We start from the raw sequence: 25,076 nt of genomic DNA, 5'->3' as shown, positions 1-25,076 counted from the left end.
CATAGGATTAACAGCCGTAAATTAAGTGCTAGTTCTGAGAAACGGCTATCAAATATTTCCTCCAATAAACCAGTTATTATGATTCCCTAAATCATCTACATCACCGCAATAACTGTTATGTCATATCATTGGACATTTGCCAGACGCTGGATGGATGTTTGTTGTTATAAATGTCGTTTTATTCGGGATCAACTTTTTGGTCATTGTTTCGTGGTCGGAAATTGATGAGCTCGATTATTTTATGGGATCATATAAGCGATTATTTGCGGTTCGTAGACTCTGCAGTTTTATTGCGTGTATCTCCTCTACGGTTAATATCTATTTAAGATCTCTACGTATGTCTACCGTTCGATACACAACGACCTTTCAACTAAATTAAGTAATTCTTACATACCTATCATTTCAGATGTTTGGAAATTGATAACAGGTTATCTACTTATATTTATTCTTACTTTACACTGCTTCTTAAACGATCTAAAGACACCTTACTTAATTATATCAGCTACATACTGACATTGAATTCTGAATCGTCCTTTGCCAACAAAACGAAACTAGAATTAGGCAATTCGTGACAAAGTCGCCAATAATCTATCTGCACGTGGCCCACATCTGTCCGTCTGTCGCGTGCTTATTACAGATCGGAACAAAAAACAAAGAGACAATCAAAGTATCCAGCCGGCAAACAAGAAAACACGAAATCTCCCGCGACGTCTGTCAAATTAGCATCACAAACGAAAATAGCGTCATTCTAATTATTTTGATGACTCAAGCGAAATACAATTAATCTTGCCGGTTCTGTGAACTGTCCGAATGACGGACGGACTAAAATATCGTCGTATTTCGCGATATATAACGAATATCGGATTTCGATTCCATCGGTGCCGCGTATCAAAGTTGTTCGGTAGCAGGCGGAGCGTACAGCCGCGGAACTATCATCTCACGCTAAAGACCTCTCGTACAGAATCAGTGCTCGTAATCGACTTTACATGTTAAACAAATCATAAGTAAATTAGTATCAAGATAGCAAAGCAATTACATCAGATAGTACCTTACCTTCAGTTATACTGAGCAATAAAGCAATTATTTGATCTTTGGTTACATTCAAACCAATATAAATAATAAAGTCTTGTGAAGTATTACGTGATTGTTTATTGAATATTATTCAAGTTTCTTTATGAATATCATTTAAATCATGCACAACGTAATATATCTCGCCAATTACGGATGCTTGTGCGAAGTCGATATAAACACTTTTAAACGTTACACCATGTATTTATTGCTTCTGGAAAGTGTCGGTAAATAGAAAGTAGTGATTTGCATTAGAAGATAAAGGCATATTATATGCAGTTAATGATATATTTGAAACGCTGTAATACTAAACATACAAATTAATCTCCTTAAGAACAGTTATAAAAGATAACTCCAATACTTTAATAAGCGTTAATAACAGTGGAACATCGTGCTTCCTCCAAATTAATTATATTACGCATTGTTTTCCATTATGAAAACAGTCCCGATGCCAAACAATATTTAATTTCCACAGTTCCTGTCTCATTTCTAGGAACGTGTGCTAATAAAATTAAAAATAAAGCTTGTATCAAATTGCGATTTCGCCCGAACGGAAATCAGCTGTCCCGTTGTATCCCGCAGTGTTTCGACTGATTGAGTTGCTTCTGTAACACGAGCATTTAGCAATCTATTACCTAGATCGGGATGTGACAACTATCTTTGATGCGGTTTAAGCTATTTGAGTCTGCCGTTTAATCTTCGGTTCGTAATATCTTTTATTCTTTAACTATACTTTCTGACTCATAAAAGGAACAGCTTGAACTTCTTCTTGTATATTATAGGTTTCAATAATATTCAACTATAAAGTTAATGGAAAATTATTCAAATTATGAACCGTATTTAACAACCGAATAGTTAATATTATGAAAGTCCTCGAAATACACTTTGGCAAATGTCGGATCTCGTGATTATCCACGCTTACGTCTGGATGCATGTAAAATTTGTCTGTCACGTGTAGAATTTGATACGATTCGGACGAAGTGACAGATAAAGACATGGCCATGTAGTGGTTGATTTTGATGCGACAGCGTCTGGCTCGAAATTTAGAAATACGGAATTTTCGTGTGCTGAATGTGACGCGTTTGATTGACGGCCTGTGTGGTAAGAGCATAGAAATCTAAATAACAAGACACGGTAAAAGTAATATAAGAAGTGAGGCTATTATTGTTTATGAAGATATTTGTTGACCCGTTTGTTTTAATTTTATATGACGGTTTGCATCAGGGATTATCGAGAAACTTTTCGCAATTGATACACTTGACACATCAATAGCTTCACTAGATTATTTATTACCGTCTTGAGTTCTTTTACGTACTAAATAATGCACATCTATCAAATATCTCGGGATTAAAGTGCTATGAATGTTCTCAACATATGAGAAAAGTACTAAAATGCCAATTCCACGTATAATAAAGGTGTTGTTTTGTCTGCACCCGCTAAAATATCGCGCTAACTCGCCCCGTAAATGGGTCAATGCAACTTTGTCCGACCTCTATCCATCTCAAATGCACCGCTGGTATTAATCAAATTTTATAACGTCGTAAACCTGGGCGGGATTAAAAACCACTCCAAATCATATTTTTATTACCTTTAGATCCGTTGTTATTTGAACATTTTTTAAAGCCATCCGTTGTTTCCAATTTGAGTTCGGTTGATTTACAACTATCGGCTGTGACGAGTGACGAACAATCGAGTCTTGTTCGAATGTGATGGAAAAATAATTATTAACAAGTGTAGGTAACTACATTGGATTGATTACGGTTTCGTTTATTGATGCGAATCGAGGTCTTTATGGTTTATGATGTCATTTCACATTTGTATGTTTGTTGGCGTGGGTGTAATTATTCATTATGTTCTAAATCTAATTGAATCAATCCATAAAATATTGTATGATGTATGTTCATTGTTGAGTATTGTAATATCCTTAGTCTCTTTTTATATAAATATTAAATATATTAAAAGACATCTTGACTAGTCTCTTAAATTATAATGAATAATTAAGCTATATCTAATTCATAAAACCTCAACAATCATGAGCATAAAACGTGTTCAGATCACACATCTATAATGGCTTATTACTTGGATATCGATTGGAATGCCGCGTGTAATAACTCTCGTTAAGAATCGGATTTATCCACCTGACATATATTTTATTGTTGTGGCTGCCTCGCCGCGGGGCCCTATAAAATTATACGAATAAATAAGCGAGAGATCGGGTCATAATTAAAAACATAACTTATTAATAACTGTTTAAAGGTTGTCGAGTTTCGCGCCTCGTTGCTCGGCCGGTGACAGCGGCCGATTTAATGGGAGACGCTAAATACCAAACTATTACAGATTTATGATTTCGCTTATAATTCATTTATTAATTGGATTCGATTTTATTGGCATTTTGCGCAAGTTGGCGGATAAGATGTGATGTTTCTGGTTCTTACACATGTCAAAAGAAAATTACAAACAATATTTAATAGAAAAGCAATGTACAATAAATTTAAGTTTATTATTTCCTATATCCCATCCTCTAACACAACGATAGTATATAGATTCTTTACGATACGACTAAGACCGCCTAAAGGGCTATTTTGATAGCAATACGATTCTATTTTGCAATAAATTTCACCGTAACGCGGTGAATCGGGACATTAATCATATCTCTATTAAAGGGCCAACAATCAGCATCTGTTATTTATGAGACGAACCAATCGTATTGACTTACGACCGAGAACTTTGCGCATTCTTAAATTTATTAGAAATCTGTGCGTAAATCTAATGCTTTGAATACAGATCATAACAAAAGCTTTTTTACGATTTAATACTGAATGATTAAGATGGTAATACTCACAGTAAAATTAAGAACATAATATGCTCTGTGTTGTCACTAATATGACAAGCTATAATGTTAAAGAAAACACTTGATTTTATCAGAACAACATTAGGGTGTTAGAAGTTTTATTACTGCTCGTGTATAATTAATTGTTGATAAACCGCCAAAATCATGTAGATCATTCACCATTAATAATCTGAAGTACACGTCAAAAAGTCTTGAACATTAATTAAATAACATTTTGATATTCCCCATCTGCCAAAACAACAAACGAAGTGAGAAGAGAACAATAAACCGGTTGATTTATTCCAATAAAATAATTTATGGAGTTACAAATTGGACTCGTGACGGGCTTATCGAGTGAGGTATCGATAAACGCGGTGTCGATACATCGGTATACAATTGAATTATCGGTTATCGATACTGGTTAGATTTATAATGTTCTGGTTTATAATCCTTTGTTGAATACAGATTCTATAGATGTGGTACAATACATGTGATGTGTTGTAAATGAGATATTTTATAACGATTCTTATATTATTTCAATATGCAATACTTATAATTTATTTTTTAAACATTCCTACGATTTGTTTAACACTTGTTTTTTATTAAAATCACACATACAAATAAAAATTTAAACGACGTATTTAAATTCGAAACAGCGTTCAATAAAACTGACTTCGTATCGAGAGAATGCAAAGAAAACACGATCCCCGTCAAACAAAGACGCATTAAGTCCGACGTCCCTATTCCATAAAGCAAATGGTATTCGATCGCAGATAATTCATCTCATTCGCTCATAAATCGAGCCGGACCATAACTCGCGCGGCTTAATTACGAATAAATAAATAATTGAATGCGAGCCGCGGGCTTAATCGAACGTATTCGAATCGGAGGTGCTAACAAGATGCCAGATCCTCTTATCGATACTTGTAAGGTTTGGACGCTACCGGGTCGATGTAATCGATTCAATTCAATTATGACTTCATAGAATAATACTGTTAGCGGTTTTGTTTATCACATAATAGCTTTAGGATTTTGTTTAAAACCATTTGAGTTAAAAACTGAAGAACGCTACGAATTTACGAATAAGGTAAATTTTTTGAACTGAAGGTTTGTAGTTTGTACACATATTATTTCATATTATATTAATGATAGTTGCCTAAATCTTAATTGAATTTGAAACAATTCTATTTAGGTAATTTATTAATTCAGTCAGTTGTTAGAAATATGAGGTGACAATCTCGAACGCCCGAACACAATAGTTCCAAAATTAGCGCGGCCACGGAAGCCAATTGTTTTTTCATTTTCAGTCGATTGACGTGTATCCATTTCCTACGACCGGAATAGATTATGAAATAAAAGCCATCACTCGACTGTCGGACATCAAGATACGTTGAGATGTCACGGATTGCTCGTTAGGTGGTAATTAGCTCAAAGATCAGTCATCGCTATCTATTTGGACGGAGCGAAAAATAATTCGTATCGGACGTAGGTACGTGGTATGTGTGGGCTATTCGCGATCGATTCAGGTGGATGGAAGATTTTATTATAATTTGCATTTTTATATGAATTGTTAAAAGAAAAACAAGTTTTATACTTCACGTTTACTTCAATAATTGATTGTGTTTTGGAAAAGCTGAATATGATCCCCGATTTATAAACCGTAAATAGTTTAGGTATTATAAATGCGGTAGATATTGGTAAATAGAAGCTATGTACTTCAAATTATCGTCACATCCACAGTGACAAAAGTAACGTAATTAATATCACTTTGTCTAAAGTCACACAATAGTATTAAATTTGAACGCTTAGCTTGATTGAAAGCGGTATCCAGGTTACAAGGTGATGGATGAGCAGCTAAATTATCTCCCCCTCCTCCCCCTCCCCGCTCCCCCACGTCCCCCGCTCCCCCCGCTAACGAGCCACTGGCCAAACGCGATTATTTATAATGTTGATGACAGTACTTCCTATTTTATTTTTGATACCGACTGTACTTTTGGAATCTTGACTCACATTTCTTGATTTTAGGAGGAGGTATTCTTACATTATTCTGGTATTTTTGCAGTCGACGTTTTGCATGTGAAATGACAGCCATTTAGATTAGAAATTTCTTTTCAATGTAGTTTCTATTTCACATTAATTGCTTCAATTAATCTATGTCTAAATAAGTTTTAATCTCGGTGTACCGTGTACCATTGAAATTACGTTTGTTTAGAATTTAGATCTAACCTTCACTACATTGAACAAGAAGTAACTTTATACATTACTTGACTTATTCACTCCCTCTCTAAACAAATTAAATCTAAATTAGTACTTATAACTTCACACGGAAATAACTCTATATAAGGCACTTTATAAGGACCATAAATGAAGACCCAAGACGTACTTAATATTGTCAATACACTTCGGCCATTTATAGAGATATCTAAGTGGGCGACGGAAGTACGTTATCGCATATATCGTCATATCCGCACCGTGCAATTATGTGCCTTTCCCACGGATGTCACCTGTTTAATGTCATGGAAATTTCGAGAATAGCTGGAAAATTGTAAAGAACTAATGATGTCTCAATTCTCAATACATATTAACTATACTGCAGTCTATAGTAATAATCTCAGGAAGTACTGGTCCGATTTGAAAAATTATTTCGGTGTTAGATAGCCCATTTCTTGAGGAAAGCTATAGGCTATACATATTATATCATCGCTAAGACAAACAGGAGCGGAGCAATGCTGGTAAAACCGCGAGGCACAGCTAGTAATATATAGTGCTTTTATAGTTATAGAGTCAATGTTATAAAGGTTAGATTAATTGATATCTGTTACGATATATACTTATTTTGCGTGTAAATACGTGTAATACAGAATGAAATAAAAGGTAGGCGGCGCTTGATTCAATACGCCCTACCGTGAGGGTGGATCCGTTCTATGTGTATTCTATTTGTGATATGAAAAATAATATATTTAGGGCTATTCAATACAATTATGGCTTGAACTTTGTAAAGCTTGCTGAACCTTGTAAATCTTTAAAGCTTGTAAAAAAAAAAACGGTCAGAACAGTTAAATATACCGCGCTTACAAATCGTAATAAAATGGACTACAAACAGTAATGTAATCTAAATTATTTTTGTTTTAATTGTAAGATTAATATCACGAAAACACTAATTCCAATGCACTTAATCAAAAAGAGAAAATTAAGTGTCATAAACAAAAAATATAATGATTGCGTATTTATCAAAAAAAGAAGGATAAATACAAGTAAGTAATTCAATTGTTACTGTTTATGATTTCAAAGGTAGTGGGCGCGGCGGGCGGCGGGAAGCGCCTGATATTAATGCATTGATAACCACATTATGGCTATCAGACATCGACAGAGCTTTAGATTAATTTCCAAACCAGTTTCTACTAATTCGATTATCTATAATGTCACTGTAGGTGTTTGGATAAATCTCGAATATAGTGTAGGTTGTAATGACTTACTTAGCATAAGTTTATATCTTGATAATCTTTATGCAGTAGTAATCATTAAAGTTATTAAAGGTTATAAGGCACTGCTAATATGCACTTAATCTAGATATAAAAGTGAATCCCGCTGATTTTGATGTGTTCGTTATTGCCAGGGGAAGGATCTTATGAATGAAAAACTCAAGAAATTTTCGCCAAAAACATAACGGCCATATAAACTTCATGGGTTCGGTCTGTCGGGTCAGCTATTTTCTTAATAAATTTATTGATCTAAATGATAATATTAAAACTATTGAACAAAATTCTATTCACGCACATAGACGCTACACACAGTAGAAAGTAAACTGTCTTTATTGACCCTTTAGTTTCCAAAGCGTCATGTGACACTGTCTTCAGCCCATTTATGCTAATGTTGCATTGTGGCCGACTCTTCATTTGTTCATCTAAAAGCAAGCTATTGTCATCCTGCCCTTTGACTTCTATTGTGTGTTTTTTGTCACTACCATGCCGGATTATTTTATTTCCGTTATGCTATAAGGCTTTGTTGTACCATGTTTTATTTAATTGAATCCGTTTTTTGTTTTGTCAATTTTGATTTTTGATCATCATCAAATGACAGTGTATTGTAATTCATTTAAATTTTTATGAATATGGTTATGCTTATATTTACATTGATTTGGAATAATAACTTTCATCCTCAATTTCTGATACAGTTTTTATTTCCTATTGGCTTCAGAGATTTTTCTCATTTGATATTCTGAATCAAAAGCATCGTTAAAAAAGTAACAACTATTATATCAGTCAGCTCACAGAGGACTTCATCAATTAGATATTTAATTAAATATAATGAAATCTGCATTAACACATTGCAATACATAGTAGGTACACATTCTAAATATAAACAAAGCATCTTTATTGCCTTCCCAATACACCACGTTGTCAGTACAACAACTATCAGAAACAATTTCCTAATATAATTCCCTCTTCGAATTCTGCCTCGTCACGACCGGGACGCCATTCCGTATTGTAATTTAGATTGTCATTCAAATGCCTCTTGACGCGAGACCTTACACAGTGGCACTCGCTGTCTCGACACCTTCGTCGACTACAATCTAGCTACTAAACATTACAATACAGTTCATGCTATTTTAAACTTTAACGCACACATAAATGGTAGCATTTCCCCTGACTGTACACCGCTGCGTACGGGGGGCATCGGTACTAAACTAGGCGTTTATATTTACAGCCTCTGTGTAATTTTTATCGTCTGAAAGGGATGTGCCTTTATACAAAATGTGCACTGTGTGAGGAATGAGGCAATGGTTAAGTGAATCGGTGTAATCTAGAAACATCCTTTGAACAACAATTTTACGACATACTTATTCTAAATGCATATTATTTCCTTTTTATCTATAGTTTTACGGATACCCCCATTCGCATCAACATTGTAAACCTACGATTAGCAACATTGTGCGCACAACAAAAGAAATGATAAAGAAAATTAAAGGTTTCCGATAATATTTTACGAGTGTTGTGAGCGACAAAACGATGGCCGTAAAAATAAATATAGGCAGTGGAAATGGGTTTTACTTATAACCGCTTAAGACATACGGTTGATACGTTATGTCCGATCATAACGTATTTAGACTAATGCATAACATAAATATAATGAATGGTGATTGCGCGGTAAAATTTAATTAAAACCAGTAGACAATTTGATTCTTAGTAAAAGCAATACGTAATTACAGACCGAGAAACATTGTAAGCCACAGACTCGTTTTGACGGTCAATTTTCTCCACAACCATAAAAAGCGTAAACATGACTACGTTAATAATAAATTACATACATCTCAACCGATACGATACAACCATTTGGAAACAAATGCTAATAATTACTTTCCAGATATTAAATGTGAGAAAGGGACGAATTCTTCAGTCGGTGTGCGGAATGAAACAATACTTATTATGGTTTAACATTGCCGAGAATTATTGCTAAATAAATCTGACGCTTCATTTGCATCTGACGTCCGCGTATTGTGTTTCGTCTGTATCATATTGCTTTTACACTAGAAGACATTAATGAATACGATCACTATTACATATGTACAATCATCGAGATTAAAGTTTTCTTCGACTCTACATAGGTACAGTAATATACATATATAGCATCGGATAGGTATTGCTAGAACTTTGTATACGTTTATTGCCTTCGATAGTTGCCACCATCGTTTGGAGGATTCCATTGTTGCATTCATCGCAATGATCTGGCATAGTTGCGTCGCCTTTCAGCCGCATCCGACATTTCCATTGTTGCGATTTTATTGCCGGTGTTACCGTCCCCGCGGTGCTCGTAAACAACGCGGTGCGCTGATACCGGCCGGGATCCGCACGATGAGACCCGTGACCGCAGAACGCACCTCATCGTGCACCGGAGCCACCGCAGCGACGAGTTTCATTCGTTTCTAATAAATTGATACGAGGCGGTGGGACTCTGCGCGAGCCTCGCGATTGGCCGACGGTTCCGCACTCGGGCCCCGGCTGTAAATCAACTTTACAACCTTTAATTACAGATATTTGCCGTCTCATGCGAACGTAAGGGATATCGGAGGGCTGCGCTCGCGAAAATATCGCATAATAATGGGTATTGACCTGTAATGGCTCGCCCGTAGGTACTGTGCCGCCTTTGTCTCGATCGACGGAGCGAGAGAATATTCTTCTCTGAATGATTGCCAATTACATCGAATGGCCTCCTGAATTCCGAGCGATATAACGCTTAAATATATTCTGCGGTTTGATTTGCCTCCGTATTGATTTATGCGTTATTCAATTTGTGGCGCGAAAAATTTCGTGGCCGGTCATATTCAGATTTGGCTTAAATCGTTCATTTAATCACGCGTCTTAAATTATTGGTCGCGATAAAACTGTCAGTTTGGAGAGTGAGTCTAATAAGAAAGTGTTATTGTGCGTCCGCGCTGTTCCCCACAATGTTGCACCGGATAGGGCGGCCGCCATTTTAATGTCTCTCAGACGGAATTACGCTGGATTGTTCTCAGCTTTACTGCCCCTCATGATTGATCGTTGTATCCTCGGCCTTATGTCATTCTCGCGCCGTATCTCTCGGAATTTGTACTAAGCAATAAATACATATTGAGTTATGGTAACTTGGTGAGATTACTGCTCACTGCTGCTCGCGTATGAATCAGATCCATCAAACGTTAATAAGCTTAAATTTATTGTGAGAGCGTAAATCACTCAGGATACAGATCCTATTTTGGAAGCTAAAAGAGGTTTAGTGCCTATAAATAATAATTTTCTGCCATGATCTTCAGTTTATAACAAAATTATAATAAAATAACATAGAAACATAACTTTGTTAATAAAATTGATTCACGTACTTTTTCTATAAAATCCAGCTCTAGATTACTTGTCGATAAGATCGTCATAACTACACATGCTTCCACAGTTTTGTCAGTTATTTCATTAAATAATATAGCTTGGTGTGAAATTAACACTATCCCGATCGTATTTCTAAATTAAAAGCGCTTCGTCTCAATAAATTCTTCCGTCCATAAACACTTAACGACTCCCTAAACAGGGGTTAGGTGTCTTTTACTACCAACATGTGTACGATTCGGAATTTACATTTGAAATTCGCTTGATAATATTATATTGCAGATGCAATCTGTGATAAATTATCATTTATAGTGTGTGTAATTTAGTTATCATTCTGTTTTTAGGGGGAGAATGTAATAACTTCCGATACAAATAAAACAATCTAGAAGTACACCTTCATTTAAAGGTTCATATTACATAGGTACATATTGAATTTATCTTGAAGTTTTTGTACTGAGGTGTTAAATTAACAACAAAAACATCAGGACATTATTATCCACATTCAAAATTACTTGCATTGTTTGAAACAGTAAAGCATCTTGCAATAAATTGTACATATGGTGTAATTTTATATCAAACGTGTCATGAACACTAAAACATTAATTCCTCCAATTTTATGGGATTATTTAACACCTATAGGTGTTCCTTTGTTTAACCAGCCATTTAAATGCACATCGAAAGCAGGTGGTTCGTTGCAATATAAACATAGTCGAGTAATTGATTGATAGCGGCTTGGATCGAGTGGGGCGGCGCAATCAAACGCGTATCAAGCCAATGGGAGCCGGGCCTCGCCTCGCCGCGCCAGCCGATTGGCCGCCACCGGGGTACGGCGTAAAGGGCTCTTGATAAGTGCGTCGATTCGATTCGATCGATTATCGCCCGTGTCGGCACCGGCCACGATCTGATAGGCTCGCACTCTTCATCTAAACAAACACGACGCATCGCAAGACCTCGCAACATTGAGACATGAACACCTTAAGACCTAATCCCACCATAAAATAAATAATGCATTTAAGAGATTAGCCGGCTAATCGGCTGTTATTTACAGTCCTTTATCAACACTCGGGGGCGTTCGAGCTGACGATTTACGAGAGACCGTTTCGAATACAAAAGAGTTAGCGATTCTAAGCGACATCGAGTGCCAATAAATATCGAGTGAGGTGCGAATGATCGACTAAAATGCAACACTGTTACTATTGCGGGACCGGCTTGAATTATACATTCCGTATGCGCATACCATAAAACGTGTTCATAAAGGGAAATTCATAATACAAATTTAGCGTAAGGTTTCGTAGGAAAAGCAATAATTTGTCACAATTGGGTACGATTAGATCGGCTCTGTCGGCGATTTGACATACATCGTAAATTACGGTGTAACCGGCCGTTTCGCGAAGCGGCGAGCGCTGTGTCTGCGCCCGCGCCGTTTTATCGAAGCGTTCTGTGTTTGGCCGGTTAATGCAAATGGCGAGTGCACGTAGCGCGGCGCACGCGCATCGAATCGCGCGTTTTCCGCCAGCGCGGGGAAGGCGTTTTGTGGAAATAGTTATTGGGGTGATTGCTTTCATAAACAATAGCTTTTGTCCACAATTCTTGTAACTGGCTTGTTATTTATTCGGATAACGGGGCTCTCGGCGTGTGATAACGAGCTGCATTTATGTAATTGTCTTGGATGTTAGACTATTGGCGAATGGATGGTCGTGTGTATTATTTGCAACGTTAGATTGTAACCGATCATTACACGGTGTTGATGTTGAAAATTGAAATGGGATACACGGAATATATTGAGATATTCGTGATCGAATGTTGAACGATTCTGTGAATGAGAGTCGAAGGAAAGTATTGCAATTTTCGTAATTATAATGTTGGGTACAACTGCTATAAGTAAGACATGATAGTTCAGGATACATCGCCCATTTTTGCATAAGTGACTACTATCAAGCTGATTTTCCGTTTGTAGCTTTATTTTGATGAGACACCGAATAATTTCGTGTACGAAACTCTCGATTGTGGTAGCTAACAGAGATAACAAGGATAAAATTTTTTGATTTGATGGTTCTCAAATATTTATTACGCAATTTGTAGGACAATATGTCTGTTGAATTATATAAACATTAACTACCTAAGTGAAAACAAAAAAAAATCAGCTTGTTAGTAATCATTTATGATGACCTCGTTATCGATACACTTTGGGAAGGGGGACTCTTTGAACCAACCATAGATTTTGTAGAACAAATATTTTTTCGAATAATTTAGGTAATTATCTTGAGATTGAACTAAAAAAAAATTCAGTTAGTAATAAATAGGTATTTGAGAACCATCAAATCAAAATTTTTTATCCTTGTTATCTCTGTTAGCTACCACAATCGAGACTTTCGTACACGAAATTATTGGGCGTCTCATCAAAATAAAGCTACAAACGGAAAATTAGCTTGATAGTAGTAAAAATCGATGATACAATGGGAAATTAAATCTATACTATGTTTGAACGCGCTAATCTAGGGAACTAGGTACTGGACCGATTTGAAAAATTATCTCGGTATTAGATAGCGCGGAGCAGCTAGTCTAAAATAAGAACGCTATCTAGTTATCTACCTATAGGTATCTAACCTACGCATGTAATAATGTGTTCTAATATTAATGACAAACCTACATAACAAACCCAATATAGGTAGGTAACAACACTAAATTGTACACAGATGTGCCAGCAGCAAAAACAGCACTGTTATATTGATGAGCGAAACATTAGCGAATACCTAAACGACTATTCGTCAATCAGTCTTGCCGCTTACACTTAATCATCCCCCGGATAACCCCCGGTTAACTCCCAGTTAACTCCCGGTTATCCGGGGTGGTATCCGTCACCCTGGAGATTAATTACACAGCTCATGTACTGGGAATGCCGTTGTATTGGGTTTATTGAAATTCTGCTCATCAATTTTGAAATGTCAACTATTTTGGTATCGATGTGGGAAGTGCTGATGGATGGAACTCCTTGTTGTTAATGTTTCTGTTATTGATTTTCGATAATTACATTGAATGAACATATAAATACCTACTTACCTACAATGGCAGAGAATATGTGAGTTAAACACAAAAAGAAAAACATAAGTATTAAATTATTATCTCTTACAATTTGCTATTTGTATATAAAACAATCATCAAAATCTTCTTTTGAATGCTCGTAATAAATCTTAATTATCTGAAAAACAAAAGAACATACAATGCTATGTTTTATAATAGCTCTTCACACGTTTTTACCATTTAACATTGTTGCATAAAAGACATTGCATTTTATATCAGCAAGCGTAAAATGATATTTTCAGAGCGAAAGATGTTCTCAAACACAATATAGGCGGAAGGTTCTAGTTAAACTGGTTTTAAACTCATATCTTTTGATGTGTTAAGGTGATATGGATCGCTGGGTTTCATTGGTTTGTTCATAGAGTAATAATATTCGACATAAATTTGCTATTCTCAGTTTTCACCTAACAATTTTTTATCGGTCCTTGGGAACCGAATTTTATTAGTATTTTCGATTAGTTATGTATTATATTCTATGTACCATTAAATATCTAATGTATGCACTTAACTACCTACCTGTCAATGTACACAGTATATTATATTATACTGTGTTGGTGTATAACGATATAGGTACCTACGTGATATCTTCATCGTAAATAAGTAGTTAAAGAAAAAAAAAGGAACTAGGTAGTCAAAGTATTATAATAAAGATAATGTTTGATTAAAAAAAGTTGAGTTTTGATTATACAAAAGCGATCATCGAAATCATAAGAAAGGTTCAGTGTATGAATGACTCCTTAGTTCCTTACTGTACAGTGCCTACTTTATTAGATAAAACAATTAACACGCGGAAGAGTTATATTTAACCGCATCCAATACAGTGTTGTAAGTTGTAACGCGTAAACATGTAATAAAGAAACACGGAGATATGTGGGCCATTCTTCGTCACGTCATTACGTTTACGAATTACAATAAATCACTTGCAAACAATCCGCAGTAATGTTCCGCTTCCGTGCCACACAGCGCTGAGCGCACTAGACGAAGTGTTGCCAGCTTCGCGAATTGTTGTGTGGACTTTACTTTAGTACTAGGTTTATGTGGATATTTTATTGTAATTTGATTTAATAAAAATGGAAGTAAATATGTTTAGTTTAAGTTCTAATTTTTCATAATGGCATTAAATGCTTAGAAAGTTAAATAATGCATTAAATTGTTAGCAGAACAGCATAACTGATTACAATCGCAAGATACATTTTAAATTTTAATCTGATGCTTTTTACAATCTGACGCTGACATTTATATTTGGGAACAATTAACAAGTTAAACACTATTTCCGAATTAATAAACTGCCTTTTCTAAAATTTGAACACATTTTATTATCCTGTAAGTATTTTGAACCACATTCTAGAGAGAAAGCAAGAGATTTTTATATATATCTAGAAACAACGGTCATAAGTCTAATTCTAGCTAACTCACCATAAAGTTGCGTTCGGACACAATCGTCACACGTAAATCACGGATCCCGATGTGCCCTCGCCTTTATGACGCGTAAAAGGTTTATCGCTCTCCGCGTAAAGCTTATTTGACTTTTTATTGATTTATATTTGGATTATTTTCTGCAGGGTTTCGATGTATTGCTAAAGTATTAAAGCATTTGTTTGGTGATTGATTATTTGATTCATTAGTAATAAGGTTGTTGCATATCCGTTTGCAACGTTATATTTTTATTGAGTTCAATAGATTTATTTAGCATCCATCACAATCTCTATTAGTAAAATTAGATAAGAAAAATTCAGAGTAAGATGAAGCTAGATTAAACATGTTTTCCAGTAGGAACTTTTATGGTCAAAACTAACTGCAGCGTCTTAAAATACCTACGGTATAGAGTTTTTTCTTTGAATTATTTAATTTAACTATTTCCTTGTTCCAGGAACCCCAATAAACCGGCTGCCCATAATGGCCAAGTCAGTGCTGGACCTGTACGAGCTGTACAACCTGGTGATAGCGCGCGGCGGCCTGGTGGAGGTGATCAACAAGAAGCTCTGGCAGGAGATCATCAAGGGGCTGCGGCTGCCGTCGTCCATCACCTCCGCGGCGTTCACTTTACGGACACAGTAAGTATTTTCAGTTTTATTAGGGGACATCTTGCATAAATAGGTACACACGGCCCCCGGGGTAGGCGTTATGTCGAAGTATCCTGCTCTATCCTATTCCCTTGGTTTTAGAGGTATATATATGAGATGTATTGTATAGGTATAGTAATAGTAGCAGTGGAGAGGACAAAAGTAGCTAGAGGTAAAACGGTGCGTGTCTTTCAAAGATGATGGCGGTTTTTGTTTTGGCAAAAATAAATTTCTTTATTTCTTTAAGAAGTATGAAATAGGCAGAAGTAAGTAGGTATTATGGTTTATGGTATGGTATAAATAGTCACGGTGGCAGTGGAGACAGTAAAAGTACATAAGTAAAACGGTGTTATGTCATCGCTCATCAGGCTCTAAACCTATTATTGGGTAACAGATTACCTGCTCATTAAAGTTAATGATTATGGAGAGAATGTGTCTCGTATCCAATTACCAACGCGTTAGATAGTTTACTCTATCTGGTCATTTAAAATCTTACAAAACCTTGAATAGGAGAACATTTTGAAAGTCTTCCAAAGAGATGTTAAAGGTTACATTAAATATAGGGTTAAGTTGTCCAAAATATAAGTACTTCCATTTAAAGCAAACAGAATGAACAAAGCGTTGACCCCAAACGCAGTGTGGTCCAGGACTTCAGGAGCTCGTTCCATATCCGACCGCCATTCAAGTTCTCACGAGGCGAGACAAAGCGACACAATAGCCTACGTGAGCCGGCGACAATATGACAACTACATAATTAATAACCTCTAACTCATCTCAGCAGATATAATTTTCTCATTTATCTCGCGGGTTCCTTCACCTCGGCTATTGTCGGTACTATAAAGCTGTTCCAATTCAAACTGTGCCGTTACGCACGACGCCGCGTGCATCATGATTACTAATTACTATGTATAATTGTATGGTAAAATTGGGGTTTGTGAATTCATTAGTGTTTCGCTGTGCTAAATTTGGTGCTTTGTACATTATTGTTGTGGATCTCAGTGCTGTTATACATTTCAATTAGGTAGTCATTAGGCCACTTGTGTAGGATTTTTAACGATCAGTAGATAAATATAGATGTTCCAATATATAGGGCTGATGTTGACGCGACGGAACAACGAATAGCATTTAAAATCAATTCAATTAATGATGTTACACAAAGAAATTTAATTTAAAACGAAATAGTCGAGAACGATCTATTTCGGTACAAATCAATTGTGAACGCCGTTGTCACCGCGGCACATAAAACTAGACAACCACTTACAAATGTCGTATTTAAATTTTCTATTTGATAGCTTATGAAAAGGTAGCCGACTTAACGAACGTCGGCCCGATCAAAGTGGCTTTATTGTCGTTTTAAATATGCGATCACTTAATATGACTTATGACGTACTATAGTTGACAATATGCTCGAATAAAATTGACTTGTGGTTGAATAGGATTACGATGTAGTGCTATGTTCTGCTCGTGAATGATAGGCGTTTGATAAAGGGGAAATATGATTTATAGGCGTGTCTTGACGGATGACACGGTTGACACGAATAATAGGGTTTTTAAGAATGGTATTCGAGGCGTATTTTAAGTCGATTTATGCGTAGTTGTATACAATACTATACATCTTTACATACTAGCAGTCTTTCTTCCTATTAACACTTTTTTATACCATCGCTTAACCATTAACCTTGTTATTTCAATGTATTAACAATTATCGAATAAAGCTCTTCCAATCTAATTGCAGGTCCATGATCTTAAGTCCTTTTTTCAAATAAGCTAAACATTTGTCATTTAATTCCAGATACATGAAGTACCTATATGACTACGAATGCGAGAAGAAGAACCTGTCAACCAGGAGCGAGTTGGACGCGGCCATAGAGGGCAACAAGCGGGAGGGCCGCCGCGCCTCCGGGCAGTATGACGCCCAGGCGGCATTGTCTATGGTAAGATCTCATGTACACACTTATCGAATTGTTAGATTTTTCAATAATTATTAATGTTAGATTAAAGTTTAATTATTGCAGAAAAGGGAAAGGAATAATGTGATCTAAAGACGATACAGATGATAGCTAGCTAGCTAGCTCTAAATTTAAAGCTCGAATGATCAACCCATGCATTGTTATATTAATATGACGAATCTTTTGTTAATTTCTCGTCGTAATTTTTTTCTTTATTCCCAACTTTAGCGGGCAACGCATATACAGAAGCTTTAGCTTTCCAAATGTTCGTGACTGGTGTTGATCGCTTTTTCCAGACGATTTTTAGCCCGGTTGCCTGCTCTACCATAAAAATACCTCCACTGTACCTACTACAAATAACTTACTAACCAAAATTTCCATTCCAGCCGTCGCTAAACCGCGGGGTACCGGCCTCCCTCGCGCAGCTATCCCACATGCAGCCGCTGTCGCTGTCGCTGGGCGGCGTGCCGCGCCTGCCGCCGCTGCCGCACGCGCCGCACGTGCAGCACGACATCGAGTACCGCGTGCGCGAGTACATGAAGATGATACAGCAGCAGCGGGAGCTCATACGCAATGGTGAGTGTAGCCGTCGGGTGCTTTTCCACTAGAGATGTGCTGTAAAATGTGACTGTTATGCTGTGAAACTATGTGACCGTTTCCTCCAATAGGTACAAAGCTTTCTAGCGCAGTAAGATGTGCTATGAAGATGCGCCGCCGCAAAGTGGCTGAGCGTGGATGTGCAGCTCGAGTTATAGACTATATATAGTATAGACTATATACCTAGTATAGATTTTACATACCTACATTGCAACTTTTAAACATGAGGAACATTTATAGGAGTCCCTGCTGGCTTTGCATCTTCTACAAAAATATTGGTTTACACTGACTTTTACCTTTTTCACAAATAATTTTTTTCAAGTTTGATAACATCATCTTTACTTTAGAATCAGAATAATAAACCAAGTTTTTCTAATAATAAATCTTATTCCCAGGTTCCGAGTCTCCCCCCGGCGCCCCGATGGTGTCTCCCCGCGACGCGGCGCTGTCCGCCATCGACGTGTCGCGTCTGACACTTTGGTCTCTCTACAATAATAACAACAACAGCCCGCAGCCAGACCTTGAACCTCAACGGTATGTATCAAGTTGTTTTAGTTTTCATTATGAATTTATAGTTCTAAGTTATATAATTAATTAGCTTGCGACAATTAGGTAGACCGTAGTCGAAGCTTTTAGATAACTTAAAGGACAGGGGAAAAAGAAGTGAAAAACATAAAATACAAAAAAAAAAAACACTTTTCTATTATAATAGATGCTTTATTATTATTTACCCTCTATACAAAGATCTCAATTCTTTTAAACTATTTAACTTTTTTGAGCATGTACTTCATCTCCAATAGTACTATTTCTGGGAATCATTGAAATAATATAACAGCGTCATAAAATACACCTTAATTAGTAAATATAAAATACACAATGTACCTACATATCCCCATACTAAACCCAGCACTTCACGCAGCAATACACATTACAGAGAGGCGCTGAACCTGAGCGAGAGCCCGAACTCGACTAACGGCGTGAAGCGCGAGGCGTGCCGCTCGCCCCCCCCCGCCGGCCAAGCGCCGCACCCCGCGCCCCCCCTCCCCGCGCTCGCCCCGCTCCGCGCACGGCCACTCCCCCCGCGCCCCGCACTCGCCCTCGCCCCGCTCGCCCCGCTCCCCGCGCTCGCCCCGCTCCCCGCGCTCGCCCGCGCGCGAAGACAAGCACGCACACCTCAATGGAGCTGCGAATGGTGTGAGCGGCGCTGCTTTTAAGATCTCTACGAGAGGTAAGATAGAGACAAGTCTTTGAAAATTGAGAAAAATAAAACACTTTTAGTTTTATACTTCATATTTGTAATAGATTTTGAGGAAAAAATAAGCCAAAAACCATTCAAAATTCGAATCATGGCCGTATTTATGGCCTCTTATACCCAATCTGTTTACTCCGCGCCGTGTGATCATAATAATAAATTTGCCAGTCAGTTCAATTCACCTCGTAATCTGTCTGGAAATAAGAGGTCACTCATAATACTGCCCCTAATACGAATTTTGAATGATTTTTATCAACTTCTTCACTAGAAGCACTCTTTCTATCTTTTTGTTCACAATCACCAATTTTATATCTCTGAACCATTTTAAAAGCATATTTTTCAATACTTAAACATGATAATTATTGTTCACAGGTGACGCAAGCACGGGCGACCAGAAACTGGTGGTATCCATAGAGCTCAACGGTGTCACATACGAAGGAGTACTATTCCCATCACAAAACGGAAACGGCCAGAGCAACCATCGGCAAATGGTCTCTTAAACATACCAGACAAAGTTTTACGAAATAGGACACGCTATTTTACGCTTTACGTCCCATAGCACTAGATACAATATCGCTGTGGCATAACCATACCTCTTTACATCCACTATTTAGGATAATCCCAGTAAGATCTTTGAATTGTTAGGGAATCACCTCCATGTAATCCCGCAGGCGACTGCTATCTCACACGTTCTAGAAGAATCCCGAAAAATAACCGAGTAGAGGGAGAAAGACGGTAAATTTTGAGATAATTCGTTTGCAGATTACATAGTTACTACAAATTGCACTTACGATCTCCGTGCACGGTTTCACATAGATATTCAGTCTTATATTATCTGTAATATGCGTTGAAATAGTATTAGTTAAGGTTAGGTTGTCTACGGTAACATAACCTAACCTATTAGGACTTTAAATACTTACTATAGTGTTAGCATTACTAGGTTTGTGTTTGGGACTAAAAGCGTCAGTGAAACTCAATAGTTTGAGTAGAATTATATTTTACAAAACAAGGATTTGTTTGCATATTTATAGTGTGCTTAATATAGTTGTCACTGCCCAGATGTCACCTGTAGAAAATCATTTGATTCATTGTGTTTGTTTCGAAACTTTTCGCGGTTGAAAATGACAATTGTAAATAGCCAGTTGTGTTGTTTATGTTATGTCCGATGAGTGTACGATGTGCTCGGTTTTTATATGTTTTTATGTAAATTTTTGTAAATATTGTCGTGTAAAGTTGAGTAGTCGGATTTTCTACACCGCATTGTATGTTTGTGATTGTTAGGTATGATAGGTGTACATTTCGAATATTATTGATATCAGTATTGTGTTAGTTAATAATTATTTATAAATTATGATTGAATTTTTCTGTTCGCTGTGGAACTATCAAATTCTTTAAAACAATTTTTATATTTATTCAGATATAGCAATTGTTTTTGGGGATTTGTTATTTGGATTTATAACAGTATGAGTAATAGTAACAGAAAGTTTGTATCATTAAGATAGTGAAAATAAAGAAAATCTATAAAAAAGTTTTATTTTAAGGCCGTGTACGCGGTCCGTGCGCTGTTTGGCTCAAATATGTGATTTTTCAAACCAGATTGTCCATCAACCACTTATCTTACAAACATATGAATTACTAATAATTTTAGGAAATTTTATTGTCTATATAGTTAGTTAAGAGTTTTTTTCAATTAATACAGTATTTGTGAATACCATCAAGATAACTGAGCCGATGATTACTTGATTTCGCTTTTAGTGTCAATTTCGAAGCTAAAAATATCTGAAATCGCTGACAGATCTAACACACAATTTTTTTTAACTAACTGCAAAAATCCTTATTAAAATAGTTAGTTAAAAGATTTTTTTTATTTTGGACTCCTAACTTACGAAATTAAAATCCGAACAATGTGAATTTTTTTAGAAATTATAGTCGACAAAATGATTATTTTCACCAAGATATTTGACTTAGTTTAATATAATTTTTACATATTGCAATAAAAGAACGTCTTACTTATAAGATTAAATTTAAAAAATCAACTAAGGTACCTCTATTATTTTTCTACAATTTTTTTTAAAGTACTATAAAACACTGCGCGCGACCCGATTAAAATCAGTCGGCAGCGAGCCTTTCCAGAGAGAGGACATGTTGCTCGGCGCTCTCCTGTGGACTTATGCTGTTCATAGTAAAAGGATAGCGCAAGCCGCGATCTATCGTAATAGATCGCGGAGATTTTGACTTGCGTTAAATTGAATAAGCCCTCTTAATGATCTGTGCGCATCTCGAATATATTATTTTAATGACATTATGAAACTCAATTTTTGTGAAATAATGAAATTATTTGAAATTGGAATTTGAACATTAAATTTGAAATATTCCAAGTGAAAGGCACAAGATAAATTAAAAGTAATATAATAATTTTTAAGATTTTTAATAACAATGGCATAATATAATAACTTTTAAATGTCTCTTAGCACTACTTAAATTAGTTTTAACGGGATTCGCCTGTTAGTAATTATATGCCATTCTATAGTTTAGACTAGACGTTTAATAAACTAGAATATTACGGAAAGATAACGGAGCAAAAAGGTTTATTACAAATTTTCAATTAATTCGAATTTTGTGCAGATTTTTTCGAAAATCTCGCATGTTTAAATTATTCATCGTGTGCAATAAGCGATATCAAAAATAATAAAACATGAATTATATAAAATTGTAGGCATGTAGCGTAGGAGTAGGAAATTTAGTAGTAATATTGTAAAATATGAGATGCTTGTAAATGACTGATTTAATAATTTACAAATAGTAATTTAATTTTTAATTGTTATATTCGATAAATGTTTTTAGAATTGAATAATCAAGCTAAATAGGCGTAGTGTAGTACATTCCTGATGTACAATAATTTTAAGAGCATAAATAATTGAAACGCTGGCCTACGGATGCAGGTATTCAGCTAATATTTACGATTTTCGTGTTACACCAAAAAAATTTGATGTATTCAAATAATATACATGAATAAATAATTATTATGACAAATATGATTTTTATTTTCTTTAGTGTTTCACCCTTCCTACCGAATCCTGTTATGCTTTACACGAATATTGAAAGAATTTTTGTAAGAGGTTAATATAGACCACTGCAACCAAGAACCATCAAATTGGTCAAGTATAAATAAGCTGATCCGGTAAACATTGTTAACCATCTTATATTATGTACATAGTTAATAGTTATAGCCTTATATAGCGCTAACAGTTCTGCAGGACACTCTTATTTTTTGCTGACTAAACGCTGTAAACACTATTTACGCCATAACTAACGAATATACAAAAAAAAAATCGGTCGAGAAGCTTATTTACTTACTTACCCCGAATCATTGAATCGTAAGTGCCCTAAACAATGCACTTGCATCAGCTTGCACCTTGTTCGAAAGAAATATGTAGGAGTCAATTCAGAGTCATACCCAATCGAAAACAATTCGAGCGGTAGGTGACGGTAGCCTGTCAAGTGTCAGTCAAAAAATTCAAAAATCTGTCAGTCGTCTTTTATACCTATTGGTGGTGACCGCACGTATTATCTCTGTACCTATGGAATTATATAGAGTTGCTGTTACATACCCTTCTTAGTTTTGTTTCAAAGTTGAATTTTCCGATAAAATGATTATTTACACACGTAGCAGATAGCAGTGGGGAAAGTGAAAATTAATAAGAGCATAATGAAAGTTCTGATCATTCTACGATATCAGAAATAGAGATAATCCCTGATTTTGTAAATCCTTCGGACTGAGATTTTAATGATTAGATTTCTACAATTTAAATGTACCTAACTAAACCAGTGTTTTGAAAATATTTTTTTTAAATATTTTAACCTTCCATACATCCATCATTACGCCAGCTTTAGTAAGACACTTTACTAGTTCTAAGTATAGAATTTTCAAAGTAAATCAATACAACAAACTTAGACAACAAATATGTATTCGCAATCGCTCCTATTAACTTACATTAAATTATCGAAACAAATTTCGTTACTTTTCTCTTTTACCATAAAAGCGCAATTAAACTCATAATTCTAATAAACTATGCATGAAGAAAATAGATATATACCTACATATCGTCTTCGGAGTTCGGAGGCTCGGGGAATATGACAGTTGCCGAACAGTGACGAATTTTTCTATGCGCATTATTGGTTTGGGAGTACTGTAATATAAAGTCTGCTACTTGCGCCATCTATTGCTCCTATTATAAAATAAAATGTTAATTACAGTGACATCTATGTGCAGCAATGCATAACACTACAATTTGTACGTCGTACAGACCCTTCGTAGTACGGCAAATCGTCAATAGATGTCAGTAATTTACACGCTTCGCGGTTTCACCCGCGTGGCTGCACTCCTGTTGGTCTTAGCATAATGATATATATAGCCTCCCTCGACATGGGCGTAGCTAGTCATGTGCTCAAGGTGGGGCAACAATAAAAAATAATATGTAACTACGCAACCGTATGTAGGTACCTACCCAAGTTATATCCAGGTCTTCGAACCTCAAATGCCGGTGGTACGGACGGCGGCCGTGCCGCCGGCATTTGAGGTTCGAAGGCATTTGCGAAGGCATTTGCGAAGGCATTTGCGGAGGCATTTGCGGAGGCATTTGCGAAGGCATTTGCGAAGGCATTTGCGAAGGCATTTGCGAAGGCATTTGCGAAGGCATTTGCGAAGGCATTTGCGAAGGCATTTGCGAAGGCATTTGCGAAGGCATTTGCGAAGGCATTTGCGAAGGCATTTGCGAAGGCATTTGCGAAGACATTTGCGAAGGCATTTGCGAAGGCATTTGCGAAGGCATTTGCGAAGCCATTTGCGAAGCCATTTGCGAAGCCATTTGCGAAGCCATTTGCGAAGCCATTTGCGAAGCCATTTGCGAAGCCATTTGCGAAGCTATTTGCGAAGCCATTTGCGAAGGCATTTGCGAATGCCAAAGCATTGGGCGTAGAAAAGTCTTACGCCGATATTTCGGAAACTAACTAACCCGATATTTCGGAAACTAACTAAAAACAATTTAGGGCAAAAGTTACTGCGATTTTTTTAGAAAGTAAAATTTCGCATCTTCTTTGCCTTGAAAACTTTTTTATAACACTTACTTTATTCTGTCTAATATTTTTTTAAAACTTTTTTTTCTAGTGTGGTCATTCAGTGTGACCTTTTTGTTACCTACCACCTACCACACAACGAAATAGATCCAAAAATGTGTCCCTATCTTCAGCCGTTTGGTCGCTGGGCGTATGACAATTTGTTAGTCAGTCAATTTAGGGGTAAATAATACTAATTTAAAAGGTCGCATTTCCTGTGTCGACTGTGGACTTTCGAGAATCGAGTGTGAATTTTCATACGGATAT

The 25,076-nt window shown here is 36.3% G+C and overlaps 1 protein-coding gene across 1 annotated transcript in view; it reads left to right on the top strand.

The window, feature by feature from the left end:
- Nucleotides 1–21,228, top strand: part of LOC123699014 (protein dead ringer) — a 111,113-nt gene extending 89,885 nt beyond the window's left edge. Inside the window, 7 exon segments of the mRNA XM_045645872.1 lie at nt 15,704–15,887; nt 17,689–17,830; nt 18,232–18,421; nt 18,838–18,976; nt 19,377–19,554; nt 19,556–19,670; nt 20,067–21,228. Of these exon segments, the coding sequence (XP_045501828.1) occupies nt 15,704–15,887; nt 17,689–17,830; nt 18,232–18,421; nt 18,838–18,976; nt 19,377–19,554; nt 19,556–19,670; nt 20,067–20,194 (1,076 nt within the window). The 3' untranslated portion in view covers nt 20,195–21,228.
- The last annotated feature ends 3,848 nt before the right edge of the window (nt 21,229–25,076 follow it).

This window comes from Colias croceus, chromosome 17 (genome assembly GCF_905220415.1).
Source record: "Colias croceus chromosome 17, ilColCroc2.1".
Classification (NCBI taxonomy): domain Eukaryota; kingdom Metazoa; phylum Arthropoda; class Insecta; order Lepidoptera; family Pieridae; genus Colias; species Colias croceus.
This window is presented reverse-complemented; position numbering and strand designations above follow the sequence as displayed.